General features: G+C 43.9%; 2 protein-coding genes across 2 annotated transcripts in view; both read right to left on the minus strand.

The window, feature by feature from the left end:
- Nucleotides 1-4,287: 4,287 nt before the first annotated feature.
- Nucleotides 4,288-25,271, minus strand: part of LOC120997417 (isoamyl acetate-hydrolyzing esterase 1 homolog) — a 31,788-nt gene continuing 10,804 nt past the window's right edge. The window contains exons 3-7 of the mRNA XM_040427497.1: nt 16,688-16,740; nt 16,325-16,473; nt 13,321-13,482; nt 9,376-9,497; nt 4,288-5,289 (exon numbers count right to left, since the gene is read on the minus strand). Coding sequence (XP_040283431.1) covers nt 5,098-5,289; nt 9,376-9,497; nt 13,321-13,482; nt 16,325-16,473; nt 16,688-16,740 — 678 coding nt within the window. The 3' untranslated portion in view covers nt 4,288-5,097. The remainder of the gene's footprint in view (nt 5,290-9,375; nt 9,498-13,320; nt 13,483-16,324; nt 16,474-16,687; nt 16,741-25,271) is intronic.
- Nucleotides 9,167-25,271, minus strand: part of CPSF3 (cleavage and polyadenylation specific factor 3) — a 67,539-nt gene continuing 51,434 nt past the window's right edge. Inside the window, exon 19 of the transcript XR_005778167.1 lies at nt 9,167-9,193. The gene's annotated coding sequence lies outside the window, so the exon portion shown is untranslated. The remainder of the gene's footprint in view (nt 9,194-25,271) is intronic.

A 25,271-nucleotide genomic window follows, 5' to 3' on the forward strand; every position in this document is an offset into this window, starting at 1 on the left:
AACGATTATTACAATAGAGGGAGGAAGGGGGGGGGGGGCGCACACTGTGCCACCCAACGATTTATTACAATAGAGAGGAGGAAGGGGGGGGGGGCGCACACTGTGCCACCAACGATTTTATTACAATAGAGGGGAAAGGAGGGGGGGCGCACACTGTGCCACCAACGATTTATTACAATAGAGGGAGGAAGGGGGGGGGGGGTGCACACTGTGCACTAACTAATTATTACAATAGAGGATGAAGGGGGGGGGGGGGGGGGGCCGGGCGGGGGGCGCACACTGTGCCACCAACGAATTATACAATAGAGGAGAAAGGGGGGGGGGCCGCACTGGCCACCACATGAATTCAAACTGGGGGAGAGGGGGGGGGGTCTGCCCCCTGCTGCCTGGCAGCCCTGATCCTCTTACAGGGGGATATGATAGTACAATAACCACCTTCAGGTGCGGCACCTGAGGGGTTAAATTGTGCTGATCACGGCCCCCTGTAAGAGATCGGTATGCTGCTAGGCAGCAGGGGGCAGTCATGTACACAGTTTTGTAGTATATTCTACTAGAAGCGTCCCCATCACCATGGGAACGCCTCTGTGTTAGAATATACCTGTCGGAAATGAGGTTTCACGATCTAACTCATAATCCGACAGTATATCTAAACATAGAGGCATTCCATGGTGATGGGGACGCTTCAAGTTAAAATATACCATCGGATTGGAGAAAACTCCGATCCGATGGTATAAAAGGGACTCCCAGAACTTTACTTGAAAGTCAATGGGGACGGATCCGTTTGAAATGGCACCATATTGTGTCAACGTCAAACAGATCCGTCCCCATTGACTTGCATTGTAATTCAAGACGGATCCGTTTGGCTCCGCACGGCCAGGCGGACACCAAAACGACTTTTTTTTCATGTCCGTGGATCCTCCAAAAATCAAGGAAGACCCACGGACGAAAAAACGGGGGGCCGTGATCAGCACAATTAACCCCTCAGGTGCGCACCTGAAGGGGTTAATTGTACTATCTATCCCCCTGTAAGAGATCAGGGGCTGCCAGGCAGCAGGGGGCAGACCCCCCCCCCCCCCCCCCCCCCCCCCCTCCCCAGTTTGAATATCATTGGTGGCCAGTGCGGCCCCCCCCCCCCCTTCCATTGTAATAATTCGTTGGTGGCACAGTGTGCCCCCCCCCCTTCCTCCCTCTATTGTAATAATTCGTTGGTGGCACAGTGTGCGCCCCCCCCCTTCCTCCCTCTATTGTAATAAATCGTTGGTGGCACAGTGTGCGCCCCCCATTGGCCCCCCCCCTCCCTCTATAGCATTAACAACATTGGTGGCCAGTGTGCGGCCTCCCAATCTCCCCCCCCCCCCCCGATCATTGGTGGCAGCGGGTTACTAGCAATAGTACAATAGTAAAAGATTCATACTTACCTGCGAGCTGCGATGTTCGTGTCCGGCCGGGAGGTCCTCCTACTGGTAAGTGACGGTTCATTTAGCAATGCGCCGCACAGACCTGTCACTTACCAGTAGGTGGAGCTCCCGGCCGGACACGAACATCGCAGCTCCCAGGTAAGTATGAATCTTTTACTATTGTACTATTGCTAAGTAACCATGGCAACCAGGACTGTAGTAGCGTCCCGGTTGCCATGGTTACCGATCGGAGCCCCAGCGATTAAACTGGGACTCCGATCGGAACTCCGCTGCCACCAATGATGGGGGGGGGGGGGGGGGAGGGGGGGCCGCACACTGGCCCCCAATGTTGTTAATGCTATAGAGGGGGGGGGGGGGGGGGGGGGGCGCACACTGTGCCACCAACGAATTATTACAATAGAGGGGGGGGGGGGGGGCCGCACTGGCCACCAACCTTTTATTACAATAGAGGGGGGGGGGGGCCCGCCCGGGCCACCAATGATATTCAAACTGGGGAGGGGGGGGAGGGTCTGCCCCCTGCTGCCTGGCAGCCCTGATCTCTTACAGGGGGCCGTGATCAGCACAATTAACCCCTTTAGGTGCTGCACCTGAAGGGGTTAATTGTGCTGATCACGGCCCCCTGTAAGAGATCGGGTGCTGCCAGGCAGCAGAGGGCAGACCCTCCCCCCCCCTCCCCAGGCAGCAGGGGGCAGTCTTGTACACAGTTTGTAGTGTATTCTAACTAGAAGCGTCCCCATCACCATGGGAACGCTTCTGTGTTAGAATATACTGTCGGTTCTGAGTTTTCACGAAGTGAAAACTCAGCTTTGAAAAAGCTTTTATGCAGACGGATCTTTGGATCCGTCTGTATAAAAACTAACCTACGGCCACGGATCACGGACACGGATGCCAATCTTGTGTGCATCCGTGTTCTTTCCAACGGACCATTGACTTGAATGGGTCCGTGAACCGTTGGCCGTGAAAAAAATAGGACAGGTCATATTTTTTTCACGGCCAGGAAACACGGATCACGGATGCGGCTGCAAAACGGTGCATTTTCCGATTTTTCCACGGACCCATTGAAAGTCAATGGGTCCGCGAAAAAAAACGGAAAACGGCACAACAGCCACGGGTGCACACAACGGTCGTGTGCATGAGGCCTTACAGTCATAATGTTGAAAATATTCCTCCCGGCCAGAGCTGCGCTCCCCTGTGTAAATACTTTGCATTCTAGCTTGGTTACAGCCTGCGATGTACATGGGTTGCGCCTGTGCAGTCAGGCAGCCTCAGGTTCTGTGAGCAGTCAGTGCTTGCACATGTACAGAGACTTATTCATCACTGCACATGCGTGTCCACCAGACTGGATTGCAGCAGGTGGATGTTACCTGTGGCAGATGAATTTGCAAGCAAATCACATGCATGGAGGACACGCCGCTCACTTTCAAATAATGAGTTTGCAAAAATAGAAATATATTATAAGGAGGTTTATTATTCCACCCAGCCTCACATTAAAAGGAATGTGCCCTTTAGAAAATCACCTATTGTTTAAATCAAGTTTTAATGGTAAATGTATTTTAAAGAATTTTTAGTGATGTTATAATTAATTTACCATGTCACTATCTATATTAAAAAAATAAAAAAATGCAGTTTTCACAAAGGTCACTAAGCCTGATAATAGATGTCACTTCTTCGTCTCTACAGATCACTTTTCATCATTACTGTCACAGGCAGGACTACAATGACAGGTATCACCTACATATAGATAACACTGGATCCACCATTCACAATAGGTGATATCGCAGCATATCTACTCGACCTGACCTCTGCACAGGTCACAGAGCATGCCTAAAAAAATCTATGGCCCATGGTGGCTGCTGTAAAACATCTCTCTAAATGCTGTTAAAAACAGCTCAGGCAAGATGGCCGCCCCCATAATCATGTTCAGGAAATAGAAAAAAAAAATTACAATCAGAAAATAAAAACAGATGAGAAAATAAGGATATGTGTCGCTATCTGGTTGTAACTGGCAGAAAAAATTATAGGCAACACATTCCCTTTTACACCCTTTAATTTATACAGATAGAAATTACACAGATCTTACAGACATTGAGATTATAGAGTTGTATCCTTCTCCTTTCTCCACAACTCATTTTCACTTGCAGTAAGAATCGCCCCAGTGCCCCTTACATTATAATGTCATTACATACAGGGGGGCAACGTAACCTGAGAAAGTTAAAAGTGTAAACTACGGCGGGGTCCACCCAAAGTGTGAATTTGCTGTTCGGAGCACCCCCATCACAGAGGAGTCTGTTACTTCTCCCTCTGACCAGATGAGGTCATTCACAATGCATTTGAAAAATCTTCACACACTTTCACTTTTTGTTATGTTGCGGCCTTGTGCTAAAATCCAGATTTCCCCCATCAAACTGAAATCTTTGCTAATTTATTGAAAAGGAAAGACTAAAATCTTGCATTGACATAAGTACTCAGACCCTTTACTCAGGACTTAGTTGAAGCACCGTTAGCAATGATTACAGCCTCCAGTCTTCTTGGGTATGATGCCACAAAGCTTGCACACCTGGATTGGGGAATTTTCTGCCATTCTTCTCTGCAGATCCTCTCAAGCTCTGTCAGGTTGGATGAGGACCTTAGGTGGACAGCCATTTTCAGGTCTCTCCAGAGATGTTCAATTGGGTTGAGCCACTCAAGGACATTCCCACAGTTGTCCCTAAGCCACTCCTGTGTTGTCTTGGCTGTGTGCTTAGGGTCATTGTCTTGTTGGAAGGTAAACCTTCGGCCCAGTCTGAGGTCCACAGCATCCTGGATCAGGTTTTCTTTAAAAATATCTCTGTACTTTGCTTGACCTTCTGGAAGTTTCTCCCATCTGCACACAGAATCTTTGGAGCTCAGCCAGAGTGATCATTGGGTCCTTGGTCACCTTTCTTGCTAAGGCCCTTCTCTCCCTATTACTTCGTTTGGTGGGGCAGCCAGCTCTAGGAAGAGTCATGGTTGTTTCAATTGCGCTCTTAGGAACTTTCAGTGCAGCAGAAATTTTTGTAGCCTTCTCCAGATCTGTACCTCCACACAATCCTGTCTCTGAGCTCTACAGGCAGTTCTTTCCCCCTCATGGCTTGTTTTTTGCTCTGATATGCATTGTCAGCTGTGAGACCTTCTATTGCCAGGGTGGTGACTTTCCTAATCATGTCCAATCCACTGAATTTACCATAGGTTGACTCCAATCAAAGTGTAGAAACATCTCAAACATGATCAAGAGAAATGGGAGGTCCCCAGAGCTAAATTTCGAGTATCATAGCAAAGGGTCTCAACAGATGTCCTGGTGAAATTTTAACTATTCCTTTTAAATCAATTTGCAAAACATTTTACAATTCTGTTTGCACTTTCTCATTATGGGGTATTGAGTGCAGAATTATGGGGAAAACTTTTAATTTTTTTATTTTAGCACAAGGCCAAAACATAACACCATGTGAAAAAAATGAAAGGGTCTGAAGACTTTCTGAATGCATTGTACATAGAAGTCTAGTGTATGTAACAGGCTACATGAATACTTCTAAAGCTATAACGTCGTCCATGTAGACTGTATGTTTTGTAACCATGGAGGGTGATCCTGTCCACAAATGCAGCATTGGACACCCTTATATCCCTAGTTCTAAGGTAGAACCTGGTTTGGTGAAGCGGATCACTAGTCTTTCTTTTTGGTGATGCTTTGGAAAAGAGAGGATTCTGGGTTATTATTGTCCACATCGTTCCAATAAGGTAAGATAAAAGGCAGGGTCCCCAACTTCTTCTCCAAGAGAGGCCACAGCTTGGACTCCAGGAATTGGTTGCCTTCCTCTGATAAATGGAGCCCATCCTTCAGGTACACTGCGTAGTCCTGGAATGAACACAAGAACCGGTTACAAGTGTGATGGGTTCTATATCAGATCATACTAGGATCACACTGTGGAGTATTCCTGAAATAAAGCCACCACATCCTCCATATAAACCTCCTACTGACAATAAACCACATATATATACTGCTGCAGTGATTCAGAGGGGAGGCGAGGATGGAAGAAGTGGTAATGGGCTATGATGGTGGTAGTAGTTCTCACAGGTAACGGTGGCAATCTTCCCTCTGCCTCTCCCAGGGTCATGCACAGTGAATGGAGGCTTTCTCTGGTGGTAGTTGGGGTGCCCTTGATGGTGGATGTTTAGCAATGCAGGAGATCAGGTAGAGTTAGGGCCGGAGAATGGTGGCGACAACGACCAGGCCATTTGGTTGCAATAAATGAAATTTTATTGAATAGATAATGGGAGTAGTGTTTCATACAGGAGTAAAAAGTCTACTTCCAGCTAGTTCCAGCACCAGAGGCTGCAAGGAACAGCTGCTTAGTGGGGGGGCTCAGTGTCGGACCATCACTGATCAGATATTGATGATCTATCCTGAGGAGCTTGGAAAACCCCTTTAAGCGCCCATTTTACAGAAAGATAATCACTTGAATTTTTGTATAGTCATTTGAATGTTACAGAGTAAAATTCTCCCAATAGTTGGCAGCATCAATGATGGTAGTAGTAGTCCTCCCCGAGTCCCACTCTAAGTTCACTTTGAAATCTTCCCAAATACCCACAAGTGTGCAATTCCGTTTTCATTAACTATTTCTGCAATTCTTAGACTGAGGTGGCAGATCTCTGATATGTATGGTCAGTCCGTCTCAAAGTGTGGTGGGTGCCAGAGGCAAATAACCTTGTCTGCATGCAGTAAAGTCTAAATGCCATCAATGAGCAGTATCTTACTGTCTGAATCCATTGCACGGCTTTGTAATGTGATCTAAGGCCTTCCGTGGACGTCTGTTCTCTTTCCCTCAGGGATGCTCTCACCGTTAAAGTGGTATTCCATTTTTTTTAATGTATTTCTTTGTATAATAGGAAATGGTATACTATTCAAATACACGTGTATTTAAAATTTTGCTTAAATATCTTTCTTATGTAAGGTTGTTTACCCCTGTCTGCACAGTAGAATGGTTTAGTTTAGCCCATGAATCAGTCAGTCCCGTGTAATGCATCCATGGCCTAACTGAAACATGGCATCACTCATTTGACACTCCACTGACATTCAGTAAGCAACAGTGTTACATGACATATGTGCTGGGTCAGCACACAGGACATGGGATAACTACATAGGAGTAAAGGTGGAAACCATTGTGGCTGTTATAACAACTACTTCACTGTATTTGGGTTTACATGGCTATCTGTTTTAAGGTGATTTGTAAAATGGCTGCCTGTCTCTAGGTGATGTTGTCATGTTGTTAATAAAGTTAACTGTAAATTAGAAACACAACACATACAGGGAAAACAGGGTGAACAAAGTCAAATGTGCTTCTACACAGGCACTGACAGACATGAAATGCTGAAGTGCTGCTCCAGGCATTAATACTGTATGTATGTGCTGCACCTCAGTAAACTGCTATTCACCAGTAAGGCCTCTTTCACACTTGCGTTGTTGGGATCCGGCATGCACTTCCGTTGCCGGAGGTGCCTGCCGGATCCGTAACAACGCAAGTGTACTGAAAGCATTTGAAGACGGAGCCGTCTTCCAAATGCTTTCAGTGTTACTATGGCACCCAGGACGCTATTAAAGTCCTGGTTGCCATAGTAGGAGCGGGGGAGTGGTATACTTACAGTCCGTGCGGCTCCCGGGGCGCTCCAGAATGACGTCAGAGCGCCCCATGCGCATGGATGACGTGATCCATGTGATCACGTGATCCATGCGCTTGGGGCGCCCTGACGTCACTCTGGAGCGCCCGGGGAGCCGCACGGACGGTAAGTATACTGCTCCCCCGCTCCCCACTACACTTACCATGGCTGTCAGGACTTTAGCGTCCCGGCAGCCATGGTAACCACTCTGAAAAAGCTAAATGTCGGCTCCGGCAATGCGCCGAAACGACGTTTAGCTTAAGGGCGGATCCGGATCAATGCCTTTCAATGGGCATTGATCCCGGATCCGGCCTTGCGGCAAGTCTTCAGGATTTTTGGCCGGAGCAAAAAGCGCAGCATGCTGCGGTATTTTCTCCGGCCAAAAAACGTTCCGTACCGGAACTGAAGACATCCTGATGCATCCTGAACGGATTTCTCTCCATTCAGAATGCATTAGGATAATCCTGATCAGGATTCTTCCGGCATAGAGCCCCGACGACGGAACTCTATGCCAGAACAGAACAACGCAGGTGTGAAAGAGCCCTAAGATATCTGGGCAGTTAACTAAATGCCAGAGATCACATGACAGGATTGGGGGTCACATGACTGACGCCATCTTTATTCCTATTCACATGTCCTACGGATGCATTTTACAGGACAAAAATGGGCCATACCATTTTTTTTCTTTAGAGACTGACTATTGTGTGAATATAATAAAGGTCTGTGAGCAAAATTTTAAATAAATGTATATTAGAAAATTGTATAACTGACTATTCACTAAACAAATAAATGTAAGCTTTAAAACTGAAATACCTCTTTAAGTTGTTCTCTGGCAGCTTTTTATTCACTTCAGTGGGAGCTGAGTTGCAGTAACCCAGCAAGGCCACTGCACTTTAAATGGCGCTGCGCTTCCTGTTCCATTTACGGTGCTAGTTCCAGCACCGGAGGCTGCAAGGAACAGCTGATTGGTGGGGGTGCTCAGCGTTGGACCCTCACCGATCAGATATTGATGATCTATGCTGAAAATAAGCCATCAATATTAGGAGTCTGGAAAACCCCTTTAAGCGCCCATTATACAGAAAGATAATCGCTTAAATTTTTGCATAGTCGTTTGAATTTGAGAAATTATTGCTGCATGTAATATTGTGCAGAGGTCAAATGATGAGTGATAAACCATTCCTTTTCCGTGGATTGGACGAATTTCGTTAAGTCACCGTATCCCCTCATCTAATCAGAAATTTTGCCAGTAGTTGGCAGTGTAAATGCTCTAGGGTCAAATGAGCAATGATCACAATAACGAGCAAGCAGCAATTATTGTATCATGTAATTGAATGTCGAAAACAACTCGCTAAGGGCTCTTTCACACTTGCGTTGTTCGGATCCGGCGTGTACTCCATTTGCCGGAGGTGCCCGCCGGATCCGGAAAAACGCAAGTGAACTTAAAAAACATTTGAAGACGTATCCGTCTTCAAAATGCGTTCAGTGTTACTATGGCAGCCAGGACGCTATTAAAGTCCTGGTTGCCATAGTAGTAGTGGGGAGCGGGAGAGCAGTATACTTACAGTCCGTGCGGCTCCCGGGGTGCTCCAGAATGACGTCAGAGCGCCCCATGCGCATGGATGACGTGATCCATGTGATCACGTCATCCATGCGTGTGGGGCGCCCTGACGTCACTCTGAAGCGCCCGGGGAGCCGCACGGACGGTAAGTATACTGCTCCCCCGCTGCCCACTACACTTTACCATGGCAAACAGGACTTTAGCGTCCTTGCAGCCATGGTAACCATTCAGAAAAAGCTAAACGTCGGATCCGGTAATGCGCCAAAACGACGTTTAGCTTAATGCCTTTCAATGGGCATTAATTCCGGATCCGGCCTTGCGGCAAGTGTTCAGGATTTTTGGCCGGAGCAAAAAGTGCAGCATGCTGCGGTATTTTCTCCGGCCAAAAAACGTTCCGGTCCGGAACTGAAGACATCCTGATGCATCCTGAACGGATTTCTCTCCATTCAGAATGCATTAGGATAAAACTGATCAGGATTCTTCCGGCATAGAGCCCCGACGACGGAACTCTATGCCGGAAGAAAAGAACGCAGGTGTGAAAGAGCCCTTAACTGTCACTTGCTACTCGTCTAGAATATTTGCCCATCTAATAGAACTCCAAATGTTGAAGGTGAAGTATAAGCTTTAGCCAGCAGGGGGAGTAACTGCTATATGTACACTACTGTCAGTGATTGAAAGCCCCCCGGGTGATATATAAACTGTCATTAATGAGGCCACGATTCCTCTTACCGAGCCACCTTCCTGCATCAGCCTCCACAAATCCACAACATCCGCTCCATGCTCATCGCCAACCTGGGCACAGGCCCTGGCATACGCCCCGGTCACAGCGTTCAGACGGTTTAGCTTGAATCCTGTACGGACAGAGATATTAGTGTGAACAATACATAAAGGACCTGTAATTCTCATCACTTTTGTAATCACTTTCTAAGAGCAGCAGGACGCCACATCGCTGCTGTAAAGGGGCAGTAGTAAACTTCAATAAAAGTATAAAAGTTTTCCTGCAGTGTGGATTTTTGAAACCTGCGGCATGGCAATTCTTTCTGCAGATTTTTGCTGCAGATTTCATTCTTTGCAAATCTGCAAAAAAATTCACACGTGGATTTGGCACGGGAACACACAAAATTGCACAGAAAATCTGGGTAAAAAACAATCGTGTGTGCAAGAGGAGAAGAGGATAGCCACGGCACTCAATGTCTTCAGAAATATTCCAGTGCTTATTCACCAAAAAAGCAACGTTTCGACTCGTGTGAGTCTTTTTCAAGCTCCTGCTTGAAAGATACTCACACGAGTCGAAACGTCACTTGTTTGGTGAATTAACACTGGAATATTTCTGAAGACATTGAGTGCCGCGGCTATCTTCTTCTCCTCTTGGCTATTGGGAGCCCAGCAGGCTAGGGCTCAACACTGCTGGCACCGCACATCATGGACCTACAGAGAAGTCTCAGTGAGTAGTGCTGTCTTACCTATTTATGCCTTAGGGCTCATGCACACGAACGTATTTTCTTTCCGTGTCCGTTCCGTTTTTTTTTGGGGGGGGGGGGTCCGTATTCGAAACCATTCATTTTAATGGGTCCGCAAAAAGACGGAAGGTACTCCGTGTGCATTCCATTTCCGTATTTCCGTTCCGCAAAAAAATAGAACATGTCCTATTATTGTCTGCATTATGGACAAAGATAGTACTGTTCTATCAGGAGCCAGCTGTTCTGTTCTGTATTTTTTGTGGATCAGTTTTTTGCAGACCGCAAAATACATACAGTCGTGTGCATGAGCCCTAAATCATGTGTGCAGGTACCCTGAGGGGTTTGGAAAAAATCAAGTCAACGGAAGGAAGTGTGCTAAAAAAAAAAAAAAAAGTTACATGACAAAACCCTGGCAGACACTCTGTTTGCTTGTCCTGTGTTGATGATTTCCCATACAGTCAGGTCTATAAATATTGGGACATTGACACAATTCTAACATTTTTGGCTCTATACACCACCAAAATGGATTTGAAATGAAACAAACAAGATGTGCTTTAACTGCAGACTGTCAGCTTTAATTTGAGGGTATTTACATCCAAATCAGGTGAACGGTGCAGGAATTACAACAGTTTGCATATGTGCCTCCCACTTGTTAAGGGACCAAAAGTAATGGGACAGAATAATAATTATAAATCAAACTTTCACTTTATAATACTTGGCTGAAAATCCTTTGCAGTCAATTACAGCCTGAAGTCTGGAACCCATAGACATCACCAGACGCTGGGTTTCATCCCTGGTGATGCTCTGCCAGGCCTCTACTGCAACTGTCTTCAGTTCCTGCTTGTTCTTGGGGCATTTTCCCTTCAGTTATGTCTTCAGCAAGTGAAATGCATGCTCAATCGGATTCAGGTCAGATGATTGACTTGGCCATTGCATAACATTCCACTTCTTTCCCTTAAAAAACTCTTTGGTTGCTTTTGCAGTATGCTTTGGGTCATTGTCCATCTGCACTGTGAAGCGCCATCCAATGAGTTCTGAAGCATTTGGCTGAATATGAGCAGATAATATTGCCCGAAACACTTCAGAATTCATCCTGCTGCTTTTGTCAGCAGTCACATCATCAACAAGAGAACCAGTTCTATTGGCAGCCATACATGCCCACGCCATGACACTACCACCACCATGCTTCACTGATGAGGTGGTATGCTTAGGATCATGAGCAGTTCCTTTCCTTCTCCATACTCTTCTCTTCCCATCACTCTGGTACAAGTTGATCTTGGTCTCATTTGTCCATAGGATGTTGTTCCAGAACTGTGAAGGCTTTTTTAGATGTTGTTTGGCAAACTCTAATCTGGCCTTCCTGTTTTTGAGGCTCACCAATGGTTTACATCTTGTGGTGAACCCTCTGTATTCCCTCTGGTGAAGTCTTCTCTTGATTGTTGACTTTGACACACATACACCTACCTCCTGGAGAGTGTTCTTGATCTGGTCAACTGTTGTGAAGGGTGTTTTCTTCACCAGGGAAATAATTCTTGGGTCATGCACCACAGTTGTTTTCCGTGGTCTTCCGGGTCTTTTGGTGTTGCTGAGCTCACCGATGCGTTCCTTCTTTTTAAGAATGTTCCAAACAGTTGTTTTGGCCATGCCTAATGTTTTTGCTATCTCTCTGATGGATTTGTTTTGTTTTTTCAGCCTAATGATGGCTTGCTTCACTGATAGTGACAGCTCTTTGGATCTCATCTTGAGAGTTGACAGCAACAGATTCCAAATGCAAATAGCACACTTGAAATGAACTCTGGACCTTTTATCTGCTCATTGTAATTGGGATAATGAGGGAATAACACACACCTGGCCATGGAACAGCTGAGAAGCCAATTGTCCCATTACTTTTGGTCCCTTAACAAGTGGGAGGCACATATGCAAACTGTTGTAATTCCTACACCGTTCACCTGATTTTGATGTAAATACCCTCGAATTAAAGCTGACAGTCTGCAGTTAATGTTCCAATATTTATGGACCTGACTGTACATCCACATCACCGCTGCAACCAATCACTGGCCTCAGTGTTCTTATGTCACACATGCTAACACCACCCCTAAGGCCAGTGATTGGCTGCAGTTATGAAGTAGATGTACGTTATGTCATCACAAGTAAAGAAAGACAGGCGGGAACCACCAGAGTAGCAGGGGATGTATCGGGTTATTTTTATTTTATTTTAGGGCATTTCCTCCTTTTAAGGAAATGTGTCACTAAAATTGTATCTCCAAGTTAAAACCAGATAGTAACACATATCCTTTTTTTTCTAATCTCTTTTTATTTTCTGATTGCAGATATATTTATTCTATATCCTGAACATGATTATGGTGGAGGCCATCTTGCCTGAGATGTTTTTAACAGCATCCCCTCCTGACACAATGGTCAGGAGGGGACCTTATTGACTTCAATAGGAGAGTCTTCTAGGCATGCTCTGTGAAAAGGAAAGAATAAAAAAGCTTTGATAATCACCTATTGTGAATAGTGGATGTGTCTTATCTATACACAGAGGTGATATCACTACAGGCAGGATTAGTATGACAGATAAGCAGATATCTTCAGCAAAGTGAACTGTACAGGCCAAGAAGAGGCGCCTAATATTAGGCTTAGTTGCCAGTGGGAAAAATGCAGGATTTTTGTTTTTTTGTTTAAATATAGAGAGTGACATGGAAAATTAAAAATATCAACAAAATTCTTTAAAAATGTGTTAAACATAAAAATGTAACTTAAACAATAGGTCATTTTCTGATGACACATTGCCTTTAACTGTTTCAACCTCCAAAGAACCCCTTTATGTCACAGTGCACCCTCAATCACTATCTCATATAAAAAAAGTAGAGGGTTATAGTTTATGAAGACACATGTCTACATGTATCTAACCCACCAGCAGAAACAAGTTTATCATATCCATTAGGTTATATAGAAGCTGTCAGGGATACACGACTGCAATACAAAGTTAATTTTTTTCTTTTGGGGAAAGAAGCGGCAGGCAACCTTGCGACTATACCAAAAGTTAGGAACCTCTGCAGGGTACACGTAAGGGTGTCTGCGACTTTTTCCCCCAGTCAGATATGACTATTCAGCTCAGTTACTGTTTGTGTTCTTCCCCATATCAGGCTGGAGAAGAGAATCCCACGATGGAAGATTTCTACCCTGCTCCACTGCGATCCGATGCTAATACCGTTTGTGAGGCAATGCTTTTCCAAAGTTGGTTCGTGAATCGGCGGCGGCGTGATCAGAACGATTTTCTCTTCCTTGATATTGACGCTCTTCAAATACTGGACCATGCTTCTCAGATTCTCTGCGTATTCTTCCAGCGGGACGTGCTTTTGAGGATTTTGCTCTATGTGAACGGAGGCGAAATAAAAAGAAAATGAAAAGTAATTGTGTGTAATTCCCAGCGTGCGGCCGAGCGGCAGGGGGTCCCCTCATTACTTATGAAGGATGCTTTGCAGGCAGAGTCTGGAGGGGTGAATAATACAGCGTTTCCAGAAGGATACAGAACAGATTTGGCATGGCCATTAAAGTCTGGAGGAGCTGATGAAATGTGGAATAACGTGAAAACACTGGTAAAATGCCCCTCCCCCGCCACAAATCTTACTACCCCTAGACACAGAGAACCCGGCAAACGTACGGCCATTGTTCATGTTTGTCACTAAGTAAATTGAATTCTCTGGACATTATGTGTATCATGTGGACACCGAACAAGTGACTTTTTTTGGGTTGTTTTTGCTTTTATGTAGTAATTTCTTAAGAAAATGTATTTTAAACCAAATAATTGTCTTTTTTTTTTTTGCAGACTTGAAATTTTGTATTTTTTTTTTATCCCATATCCAAACCTGCTAGATTTCTGTGTGTCAACGCAAGTCACAGTGAACTTAGTGTGTAGACAGCCCTGTGGTCCCCCAGGCCCCTCTTATTATGCTGCTTGAGCTCCACAATCATACAGTTAAATGGCTGAGATCAGAGGTTCCTCCAATCTCGACCATCAGAGCAGGAGTCGGACTGTCAGTAGACATCCAGGCACCAGCTTCAGTAAACCACAGGATGCTCATGCAGGGCTTTTTCTGCAGCAGCGTAAAAACGAAGGGGCATATTTATTAAGACCGGTGACCAGTCTTAATAAACCCCTAAGCTTTCGGTGGTTCTGACGAAGTTATGAAGACCTGGCGTAAGCGGGGAGAAGTCGCAGATTGTGGTGCAACTAACCGTCGCGCCTCAATCTGCGCCTGAAATACGCCTAATATAGGTGTATTTCAGCATCATAAATGACCCCCATAGTGCTGTACAATAGGGTCCTCCACAAAAAGGTTGGGGGAATTGTGGGCAATCCATTCTAGGTAAAGCAGGAAAGGGTTCTGGCATCAAATGGCTGGCTAACCAACCGGATCACCCATTGTAACTCAATAACCCTTTTGAACTTCTGGTGGGAGACACTTCTGGAGTTTATTTGATCCTCTGTACCCTCAAGCGGTGTCTTATAACATCAGGCAGAGGTCAGGGCAGGCAGCTCAGAGTCAGTATGGAGATCAGGCAGAGGTAAGGGCAGGCAGCTCAGAGTCAGTATGGACATCAGGCAGAGGTAAGGGCAGACAGCTCAGAGTCAGTATGGAGTTTAGGCAGAGGTAAGGGCAGCCAGCTCAGAGTCAGTATGGAGATCAGGCAGAGGTAAGGGCAGGCAGCTCAGAGTCAGTATGGAGATCAGGCAGAGGTAAGGGCAGGCAGCTCAGAGTCAGTATGGAGATCAGGCAGAGGTAAGGGCAGACAGCTCAGAGTCAGTATGGAGATCAGGCAGAGGTAAGGGCAGGCAGTTCAGAGTCAGTATGGAGATCAGGCAGAGGTAAGGGCAGGCAGCTCAGAGTCAGTATGGAGTTTAGGCAGAGGTAAGGGCAGCCAGCTCAGAGTCAGTATAGAGATCAGGCAGAGGTAAGGGCAGGCAGCTCAGAGTCAGTATGGAGATCAGGCAGAGGTAAGGGCAGGCAGCTCAGAGTCAGTATGGAGATCAGGCAGAGGTAAGGGCAGCCAGCTCAGAGTCAGTATGGAGATCAGGCAGAGGTAAGGGCAGGCAGCTCAGAGTCAGTATGGAGATCAGGCAGAGGTAAGGGCAGGCAGCTCAGAGTCATTATGGAGATCAAGCAGAGGTCAGGGCAGGCAGCTCAGAGTTAGTATGGAGATCAGGTCGAGGTCAGGGCAAGTAGCTCAGGGTCAGTATGGAGAACAGGCAGAGGTCAGGACTGGCAGCTCAGTCAGTATGGAGATCAGACAAACGTCAGGGCAGGCAGCTAAGAGTCAGTATGAAGATCAGAGGAAAGGGCAGGCATCTTGGGGTCAGTATGGAGATTAGGCAGAGGTCAGAACAGGCAGGTAAGGAAGTGAAGGGTCAAATTCAGAGAACTGCAGAAGCTGGTATACGGGAGAGAGCACACAAGACAAGTAGCACACTTTTGCAGGAAACTAGACATCTAGAGCCTTAAATACCGTGAGGTGGCCAGCCATTGGCTGGGGAAGATTAAAGAGGACCTGTCACCACTCCTGACATGCCTGTTTTAATAGCTCCATGCATTCCCCATGTAATAACAATTCTGGAACATCTATTTTTATGGCTCTATGTTGTGCCATTCCTTTATTATTTGTACTAGAAGTTATGAATTAATTTTTTAGCAGTCTGCAGTAAGGGTACAGAGGGGTGGTAGCCAGTTGGGGGTGTACCTGCACAGTCTGACTCTATCCAATCAGTGCTTCCATTTTCAGACTGTGCAGGTACACCCCCAACTGGTTACCACCCCTCTGTACCCTTACTGCAGACTGCTAGCAATTCATTCATAACTTCTAGTAGAAATAATAAAGGAATGGCACAACCTAGAGCCATAAGAATAGATGTTCCAGAATTGTTACTACATGGGGAATGCATGAAGCTATTAAAACAGGTATGTCAGGAGAGGGGACAGGTCCTCTTTAATGTGTACGCTTGATGGCACTTTAAGAGGCAAGGGAGTGTGCACTCTATGGGCAGACAGAAGCAAGCTAGGCATCTTCCCTGCAGCACTCGTGCCAAATCCTCCAGTACATCCACCACTCCACGGTGCGGAGTAATCCTCCCTGTGACGTCCATACATCCTAATAAAGCACAGTGTGCTGTGATAGCAGAACCCTTATAAATATGATTTAGCACAAAGTTCGCTTACCTCTTATAGAACTGTCATTAGCGCCAAAGAAAATGGTAACGGCAGCAATGTCTGTGGCACTGGCACTGTCAGGGATGAGTTTTGGTAGGATGGGTTTAGCCAATCTGGTGTTGTAACCTGACAGGCCACGGTTCAGGACGTCACATTTTCTGCAAAAAAACAAACATTATACCCTATTTATGAAGCTACTACACCACTTTCTACAACTGCTGCATTTGTCATCAAAAGTGGATGGGGCTTTGGAACTGTAATGTACATGAATATGGTGCACGCTGCACTGGGGAAGACCGGTGTTCCGGTTGTACGGTGCATCGGTAATAATACCTTCCCCTTTCTGTCCTGTGGAAACTGGGCTGTACTCACCGTACAAGCTTATTTGCTAGGGTAGCTCCCCAACCATTTGTTTCAAAGGCAAGCTAAAAGACAAAAATTGAATATAACAGAATTGTATTAAAATTCCAGATCATCTGCAAAAAGAAAAAGGGGGTCATTTGTTAAAGGCTGGCATTTCAGATACCAGTCTAAGTAAAAAGTCCACAGGAGCAAGATGTGGTAAATTTTCCAGGAGTTCAATATTGATGGCCTATCCACAGGATACGTCATCAATATCTGATCAGTGGGGGATCACCCTACTGGCACCCCAACCGATCAGCTGGCTTATCAGAGGCGCTGACCTGATATTACGTTTAATGGTCGCATGGCCTATTTGCAGCTCAGTCCCATTCACTGACCTGTAAAATAATTTTCTCACTATGTTCAATGGGGGACACAGAAGACCGTGGGAACAGGAGGTGACACTAAGTAAAAAAAAAGGGAGTTAGCACCTCCTGTCAGCTATAACCCTTCTGCAGACACTGAGCTAATCAGTTTGTACCCAAGCAGTAGAAGCAGCTAGGAGAACCCAACCAAAGGTAAATCGCAGAACTAGAGAAAACTCCTAATGGATCAGGACCACGAACAGAGGAACCCATCCAAAAAAACCCCCAGCAAAATAACTGGGTCCCCCAATGAATGTAGTGAAGTGAGAAAAGGATTTTACAGGTGAGTACAAAAATTCCAATTTCTCACTACTGTTTTTGGGGGATTAAGAAGACGGTGGGATGTTCCAAAGAGGTTGCTGAGGGGGAAAACCAAAGACAAAGCCCAGCAACCGGGAAGTATCTTGAGATGCCAAGGGAATCGATCCATATACAAAAGGGGCAAGGATAAGACAAGAAAGAACCTTGCCTTATTGAGCTATGGTGATCAGAAGGCCATCCTAATACAGGGAACAATAGGGGGCCTAGATCCTGCATGACAAGTGAGAAGAAGTAGTCTGGATGGAGAACGAAAAAATCGCTGGGCACATGATGGGATGAGTGACAGCCGAATGGACTGCCCAAACAGACCTTATCGAATGTAGAGAAACAAAGAGAAAAGACTTCAGTAGGGATTCCAAAGAGGAGGGGAGTGACCACAAGAGGACCCAGATAGTATAAACGGCAAGGAGGCGTCCACCCACCAGTGGGAAAGTCTTGGAAAAAATGCCAGGACCAACCCATGCTGGGGATAAAATTATAACCCTGGAATAAAAACTCAAGGAATAAACCTTGAATAAGGAATAAACCTTGTCTGCACCAGTAAGATGAACTGAACCACAGAGCATCTACTGGAGATCCTGGAGAGAACAGATCCTGTGAGGGACCCAAGGAATTACATATATAGAACTGCAGAGAGCCCCTTCCTCTGTGGCTCTATGGAAGCACAGACCAAAGACTATGCTGGTGGGATGCGGAATGACTCTCCAGATTAAACAGAGTTGGGAGCACTGAAAACAGGAACATCAAGAGAAAGAGAGATGGTCCAGGGAAACTGGAGAATAGACTGAATATGTGGAATAGGTGAGGCTTGACAGCCATGACAGGAATAATCCTGCTAAGGGCTAATGCACAGGAACGTATTTTCTTTCGGCTTCCGCTCCATTTCTTTTGCGGGCTGTATGCGGAACTATTCACTTCAATGGGGCTGTAGAAAATACAGAAGTTACTCCGTGTGCATTCCGTTTCCGTTTGTCCGCATGGCAGTTCCGCCAAAAAGTAGTGCATGTCCAATTATTGTCCGCAAATCATGGTCCGAGGCCCCATTCAAGTTGATGGGTTCGCAAAAAATACGGAAAACGCACAGGACACATCCGTATTTTATCGGTATTTTGCGGATCCATACTGTAGAAATGCTATGCCCAGCCCATATTGCTTATGTGTTTGGCGATTAATAAGTAAATGTTTCTGTATACGATCCGCAAAAAAACGGATCAAATACGGAAACCATACGGACATGTTTTGTGCAATAACGGAACGGAAGAGGACTTAAATCAGAGAAAAAAAAAACCTCAGATACGGAACAACGGATCAGTGAAAAACGGACTGCAAAATAACAACGGTCATGTGCATGAGCCCTAAGATTGAGATAGAGAGGAGGAAAGATAAGGACCCAACTGGTGACTAGAAGTCTGGATAGACCTGATAGGTCGGTATTCCTGTAAGAGGGGAGCTAGCCATGTGCTTCCAGACCTGGACCTGTGAGATATTCTGGTGGCAACAGAAAGAAACCTTACAACTGGGACTCAGAGCACCCTGTCAAGTCGAATACCCAGGGGAGACCTACAGAGGTAGGCTCATCTAGATACAAACATAGTCCTCAGGCCAATGCTGAGGAGAGAAAACACCATCTCGGAACCAGGCAGGAATGATGAAGCATAGTGCCTAGTAAGGAAATATACTATGCCAACAACATGACTACTATATATAAGAAACCAATAATATGGAAAACACTTGACAGCTGCAGCGGAGTGCAGGCAGGTGAGTCGAATTCAGGTCAGAAACCCGGTTCAAGTCAGCTTCCCGAAATAGACTAGAAAAATGCCATCCCTAGCTACAGCGCAAGTACTCGGTGAACATCAGCAATGGGCAGGCTCGTTGGGCACAGATCTAATGAAAGCGCAATTACTCCGTCTACTGAAGCGGTTGCTCTGAACCATCAGAGGTGAGTAGGCTGCAAATACTCTGCCTGGTAAAGGAGGTAACACGATTGCCCGATGCACCTCAGGCTGGTCAGAGACTGCGTCTGGTGATAGCACAGTTACTTTGCCTGGAGGTAATGTGGTTGCTCTGTGCACATCAGAACTGAGTAGGCTTCTCTGGTTTGCCTGATGCCCCTCAGACTCAGGCAGGTTTGTCATAACCCTTATCTGGCAAGAGAGAAATCACGCCAGCTGTTAAAGGAGGTTGCCCGTTTCACATTAGAACTGCGTTAGTTTGTCAGAAACAGCATCGAGCAACAGCATGAATACTCTGGCATAAGAGCAGAATTTTTGGTAATGTGATTGTCTGGTACATGTCGGAACTGCATAGGCTTACCGAAACTGAATGCAATGATACTTCATTTACTTCGAGGGGTAATGCGGGTGCCAGAGGCACTACACATAGGCTTCCCACAAAGTGCCTATGGAGTAAGTGCAGAAAAAACCTGTCACAATGATATGAATTGCATCCTCAGGAGCCCCTAGGATACAAGGGGGGCCTACCTGAACATAGAGCCCTCTTCCTGATAGCGAAGTAGTGGCAGAGTAGGCCAAAAATAGGGTCAGGAGAGGAAACGGGACCTGGTGGATGGCCAGGGAGATATGCTGTTGGTTCAGTGCTCCTGCACCACTAAGGGTGCTGTAGGGGAGTCCACTGGACATGCCACCTACTAAACCACAAAAGCCGCAGCTTTAATTATCGTAAAGGCAGAGGCTGAAGGGGGCAGGTGAGACCCATGTCCCTCACAGCGGCTTTGGGCACAGTAGGAGATTGAGACTCGGGAAGGGGAGGGGGGAATCTCCCTATGCTAAGTAGAAGGCCTAGATCCAGATGAAGGGGTGGAGGTGCCAACTAGAGCAGATTTTACAAGGTCTGCCATGGATGAGGTCCCCCAGGTGCTCATGAAGAACGTCACCTGGATGTTGAGAAGGACATTGGAGGATAAATAGCCATCCTCCTGTTGTGCATTTTCATACGTATACAATATTATCTAATGACATTATAATCAAAATGAATGCTCATCTCATTGCCTTTAAGAATAAAGTCAGCCTGAACCAAAGTTCTATTATGTTGCTGAAGAAGCCAAGATGAGTTCATGGCAAGTTCAGTTTATATAAAAAAATTATTGTGAACATAAACGGACATTGTATTTAAAAGTTATTGCTAAAGATATGGGACCATCTGTAAGGAGTAAGTCAACTCCCTAAGACATGTCTGTCTGGAGGGAACAAGGTTACTTGATAAGGACTCATATCCTTGAGGCACACCTGCTGTATGAGGTTCAATTTATATATTCATAATTATATTATATATATATATCTCTGCATGGTATATTTAGTTTACAACATATGTTAATCAATAATTCATATAATGTGTTATCTATGTGTAACAATGTATCGATTTATATATATGTTATACCATGTATTTACCATTTAGAAGGTATTGTAGAAGGTACAGAAACAAGTGAGTTTATGTTAATTGGATTTTTGGGATATAAAAATGCTATTTCAAAACAATAGTTATTCATGGATGTAGATAAGTGAAATGTACAAGTTCCGATGCCAACCATCAAAGCCGCTATATAAAATTTTCATCAAGTCAACCTATATTTCAAAAAGATAGGAGAAGACAGTCAACTCCAACAAGTCCAGGATATAGGTAATTAAAAGTGTCAGGAAAAGACCTTCCTCAATGATTTATAGTAAGAAAGGTCAACAAAGTCATGAGAACGTATTATTAGATATTTAATTTTAATGCTTAAAAGTTGTGATGTTCATCTACAGTACCGCAGTGGCATCTGGAGGCAGATGGACAATGTTATATTATTTCATTATTTGTTCTATACCATATTAGGAGTTTGATATGACATCATGATGTTATTAGCATGCGAATACACCCACCTTACCTGATTGGGAATCCCTAATCTAAAAGGGATGATTCTTAGATAAGGGGGGGAATAATTACTCGTGTGCGGGGTAGCAAAGAGAGAGCTAGAGAAAAAGATCTATATATCCATTGATCCATCCATTCATTGAATCAAAAAGAAAAACTTTACCAGAAGAAACTTGGATTATTCTTTTTGGATTACTAGGAAAGTTCTTCAGAACTGGTCCCATCTGAACTCTGTCTACCTTTGACCCGGTAACGTATATTTTGTTTACTACTCGTGATATTAATAGGATATTTCTCTCGGTATATAGCCAAGAGTTCCCATATTGTGGGAATATATAGTGTTAGGTGCCTCCATAATGCTGATTATTCTCTTAGCAAAGATGCATATTGTTAATGGAAGATCTGACATTATTTGAAAAGAAGACTAAACCCTTGGAAAGTTATTTTCCTTAGTCTGATTGCCGAGCTGAATATTGTATCATATTAATATCATATATTTTTGATTGGTCATAGGAAAACAGAGTCAAGGGGTAACAGTTATTTTCCTGTAAATCCGTGTTTTATTGTTATAGCCTGTTTGATAACAGAAGATCCTAAGTTTCTCTTGGTATATGAGTCCGTTTGTTAAAAATATGACACTGGTTGTCATAAATCAATAAATCATACTGTGCTGATCAGATAGGGGTGTGTTAACACCACCGTGTGGTACATTTTGGGTGTTACGTTGTAACTTCATCATTTGTTTTGCAATTGTATTGTTTTTATATTCTTTGTTTTTATAATAAACGATTATATATTTTTGCACATACAATTGTTTCTTTGTTTCACTGCTTGCACAAATCAAATTAAGATACTTGATAAAAAGAACTTAGAGGCGTTTTTTATGTCCGCCTGAAGGATAATATAATTTTTCTATTTTTTTTATCCTCTCTTTTATATGAAGATTCTTTCATATAGAAGATATATGACATAAATGGAGGCCCCAGTGAGAAATGATTGATGAGATGACATATTAATGATAAATTATCATGTATATTATTGCTGGCATTAGAATGCTACAGCCAGATCACGTTTACAACCCTTAGAAGGGCGTGGTCTATACATAGTCAAAATTACTGTCCTGGTACTGAAGGGGTTAAGCCCATACCAGAACCGCAGATGAGTTGTTGCAGTAAAGTGTTATTACACGAATGCAACCAGTGCATGACATGTAAATCAACTCAGGAGTTGTTTGTCTATGCTAAACACAATTAATGTTTTTGTATCGCCAGAAATTAATAGTAAATTGTCCCAAGATAGGGAACAGATGTAGGTCTCATTAGCCTAGGCGGTACAGGGTCCGGTTCTAGTCCTTTGTTTGACTCAGGAACCTTCTTATTAATTCCTGGCCAGTTAACTCCCATAGTTGGAGATTTACCCCCATATATGTAATGGACTCAGATCACAGTAGTTGATTTTATTGAGGTCCCAGATTACAGGGAGGTTGAGTTTAGTAGCTCAGGGCATTACAGGATAATAGAGGAACTTTATACATAAAGTCTGACCCAATGTTATTGATAAATAGAATCTATAAGAGAACAGTTTTAAACAGGTTAGTGATGTTGACGTAACCATGCTTTCTTATAGGATCCCAATGTACAATTTGCAATTGCCACAGATATGATAATCCCCCAAGGAGGAAATTATTTTATCTATCTCTGATTAATCGTTTCAGTTTTTTTTTAATCTGTTTGTGAATTATTTTTTTTTAAGCAGAGTATCTAGAACCTGTGAATTTTTTTACTAGTGAAAAGCGCAAAACTGTATTTAAACAGCTCTGTTTACTAACCCTAATTGCCTTAAAAAGACTCCTATGGGAGGGGTGAGGGGTAGTTTGCGGTAACAGCAGACCACAGTATACTCCCAGGGGTCACAGAGCTGTGTCATGTATGCAATCAGTTTTCCTGCAGATGCTGTGTGTCCCAAAATGTTGCCCACCATCTTAAGAAGGAGCACATTCCTTAAGTCTAAGTAGATGTCAGTGAATAGGTCAGAGGTCGCAGAGCTGCGCTGCGAGCAGATTTCTTAAGTCAGCCTAATGGAAAGGAAGAGTAAGATTCTCCCAACTCCATTGAATGTAAATTCTTTATCTCATGAAGTGAATAAAGAGTAAAGGAAAAGTTGTGTAATACTTCGCTGAGATAGGAATGTCCAGTAAACAAAACAAACTGCTTCATTAAATTAATAATTATAGCAATTCAATAAATGATTAATGATATTGATTACTAATACATTTTTTCCACAGGATCATTAACATAATGTTGGTGTAGAGTTTTATTTCAGTCCTAAAAACGCCAAGAGCTGAACTGAGATTGAAAAATCTAAAATTTGAAGATGGAGACACATCATAAATTTCATATGATTGGTGGTGGTATCGTATGACTGAAAAGAGACTGAACAGTTATACTAACCATATTGTTTGTCTATCATTTGTGACTAACTTGTCGTCACTGTATTCCATGCAGATATATGGACGCATATATATATTACTCTGTTTCGAGGTAGTCTCAAAGTATTGATTGGGTTATTATCCTAAATAACACCTAAGGTTATATTAGCCTAGCAGAGGAAGAATAGTTATATCTATTCATAGTACCCTGTAGTTTGTTTTTCTTTGGAAAAAATATAAACATAAAAGTCCTCAACTTGCTGCTGGCTAAAGTATGGCATGAGTCAAAGGCCTAAAATAAGCAGGTATATGTTTGATAAATTTTTTGCTGCGTTGTTACTCATACTGTCTGTTGTTTTCTTAAGTTTAGATGATGGCCCAAGATGGGATCACGTGTTGCTGGAAGGACAGATGGCGGAATCCTAAAAGTCTTTGTATCCGGAACCAAGAGAACCTGAGGTCAAGGCTATCCGTGACGCAAGAGACGTCCAGTCGGAGCCAACCCAGATGTATCCAAGATGTATCTAGGAGGGACAAGTGGGCAGAGCCCCAGGAGATTCGACAGCCGCTGCAAAAGTAAATCACACCAGTGCAACATGACAAAGTATTCGAGATCGCAGACATGAAGATATGATGCCAAGCACCGCTCGCTAATTCGAGTTGCCAAGTTGCTGACAAGCCAGGAAGCTATTACTTCCAGTTTGTCATTTTAGCAGCAACGTTATTAAGTTAGAGGACCAAAGAATGATCTTAACTAGAGACACGTTTCCAGAAAGTCCAGAAAACGACTGAAACGTCTTTCTCTCTACAGTTGTCATAAAAGAAAAGAACTAAACAATTGTATAATATGCGTTCTTTGAACCGGCGCGTTTATCACTATTACAAGGAACGTAACACACTTGTAGTTTAACTAATCATAGAGTTTGTACGTTAGACTTGTATCGTAAAAGTACACACAAAGTTGTGATAAATTTATTCCAAGGTAAAACTTGCGTTCCCCAATCCATAATGATTTGGAGCATTTAGCCCTTTATTGCATTTCAGCCTATTCAACCTTCTAACGAAATTAAATATGCTGAAAAGGGGGGATTTATTGTGCCTTTTCATAGGTAAATGCATTGATATCCAATTCATTATTGTCAAGATGGATATTCATTACCTTTAAGAGCCATGCTCGACTATAGTTGCAATTTTGTATGTCTTGAGTAGGCCGAAGTAAGGTCACACAAAGGTTTCTGCTTTTTAGTGTTATTTTTCTAATGAATGTACCAGTCTGAGAAGAGGCCTCCTTGTCTACTTTTAAATTTATGACAGGAGATAAAGATAAGCTCTATGCAGCTGGTGATAATTACCTATACAATTAGGCATTTATTAATGAAGCAAAATATATAATATGTATGTATTCATTTAATGAGCCTTAGTTAGTCCTTAGCATAAGACAATCAGCAGGACATATATATATATTTGTTTATATTATATTGTTATATGTTATGAAGACAACATGTATCCAGTATATTGTATACACTGCTCAAAAAAAATAAAGGGAACACTTAAACAACACAATGTA

This window comes from Bufo bufo, chromosome 4 (assembly GCF_905171765.1).
Source record: "Bufo bufo chromosome 4, aBufBuf1.1, whole genome shotgun sequence".
NCBI lineage: Eukaryota > Metazoa > Chordata > Amphibia > Anura > Bufonidae > Bufo > Bufo bufo.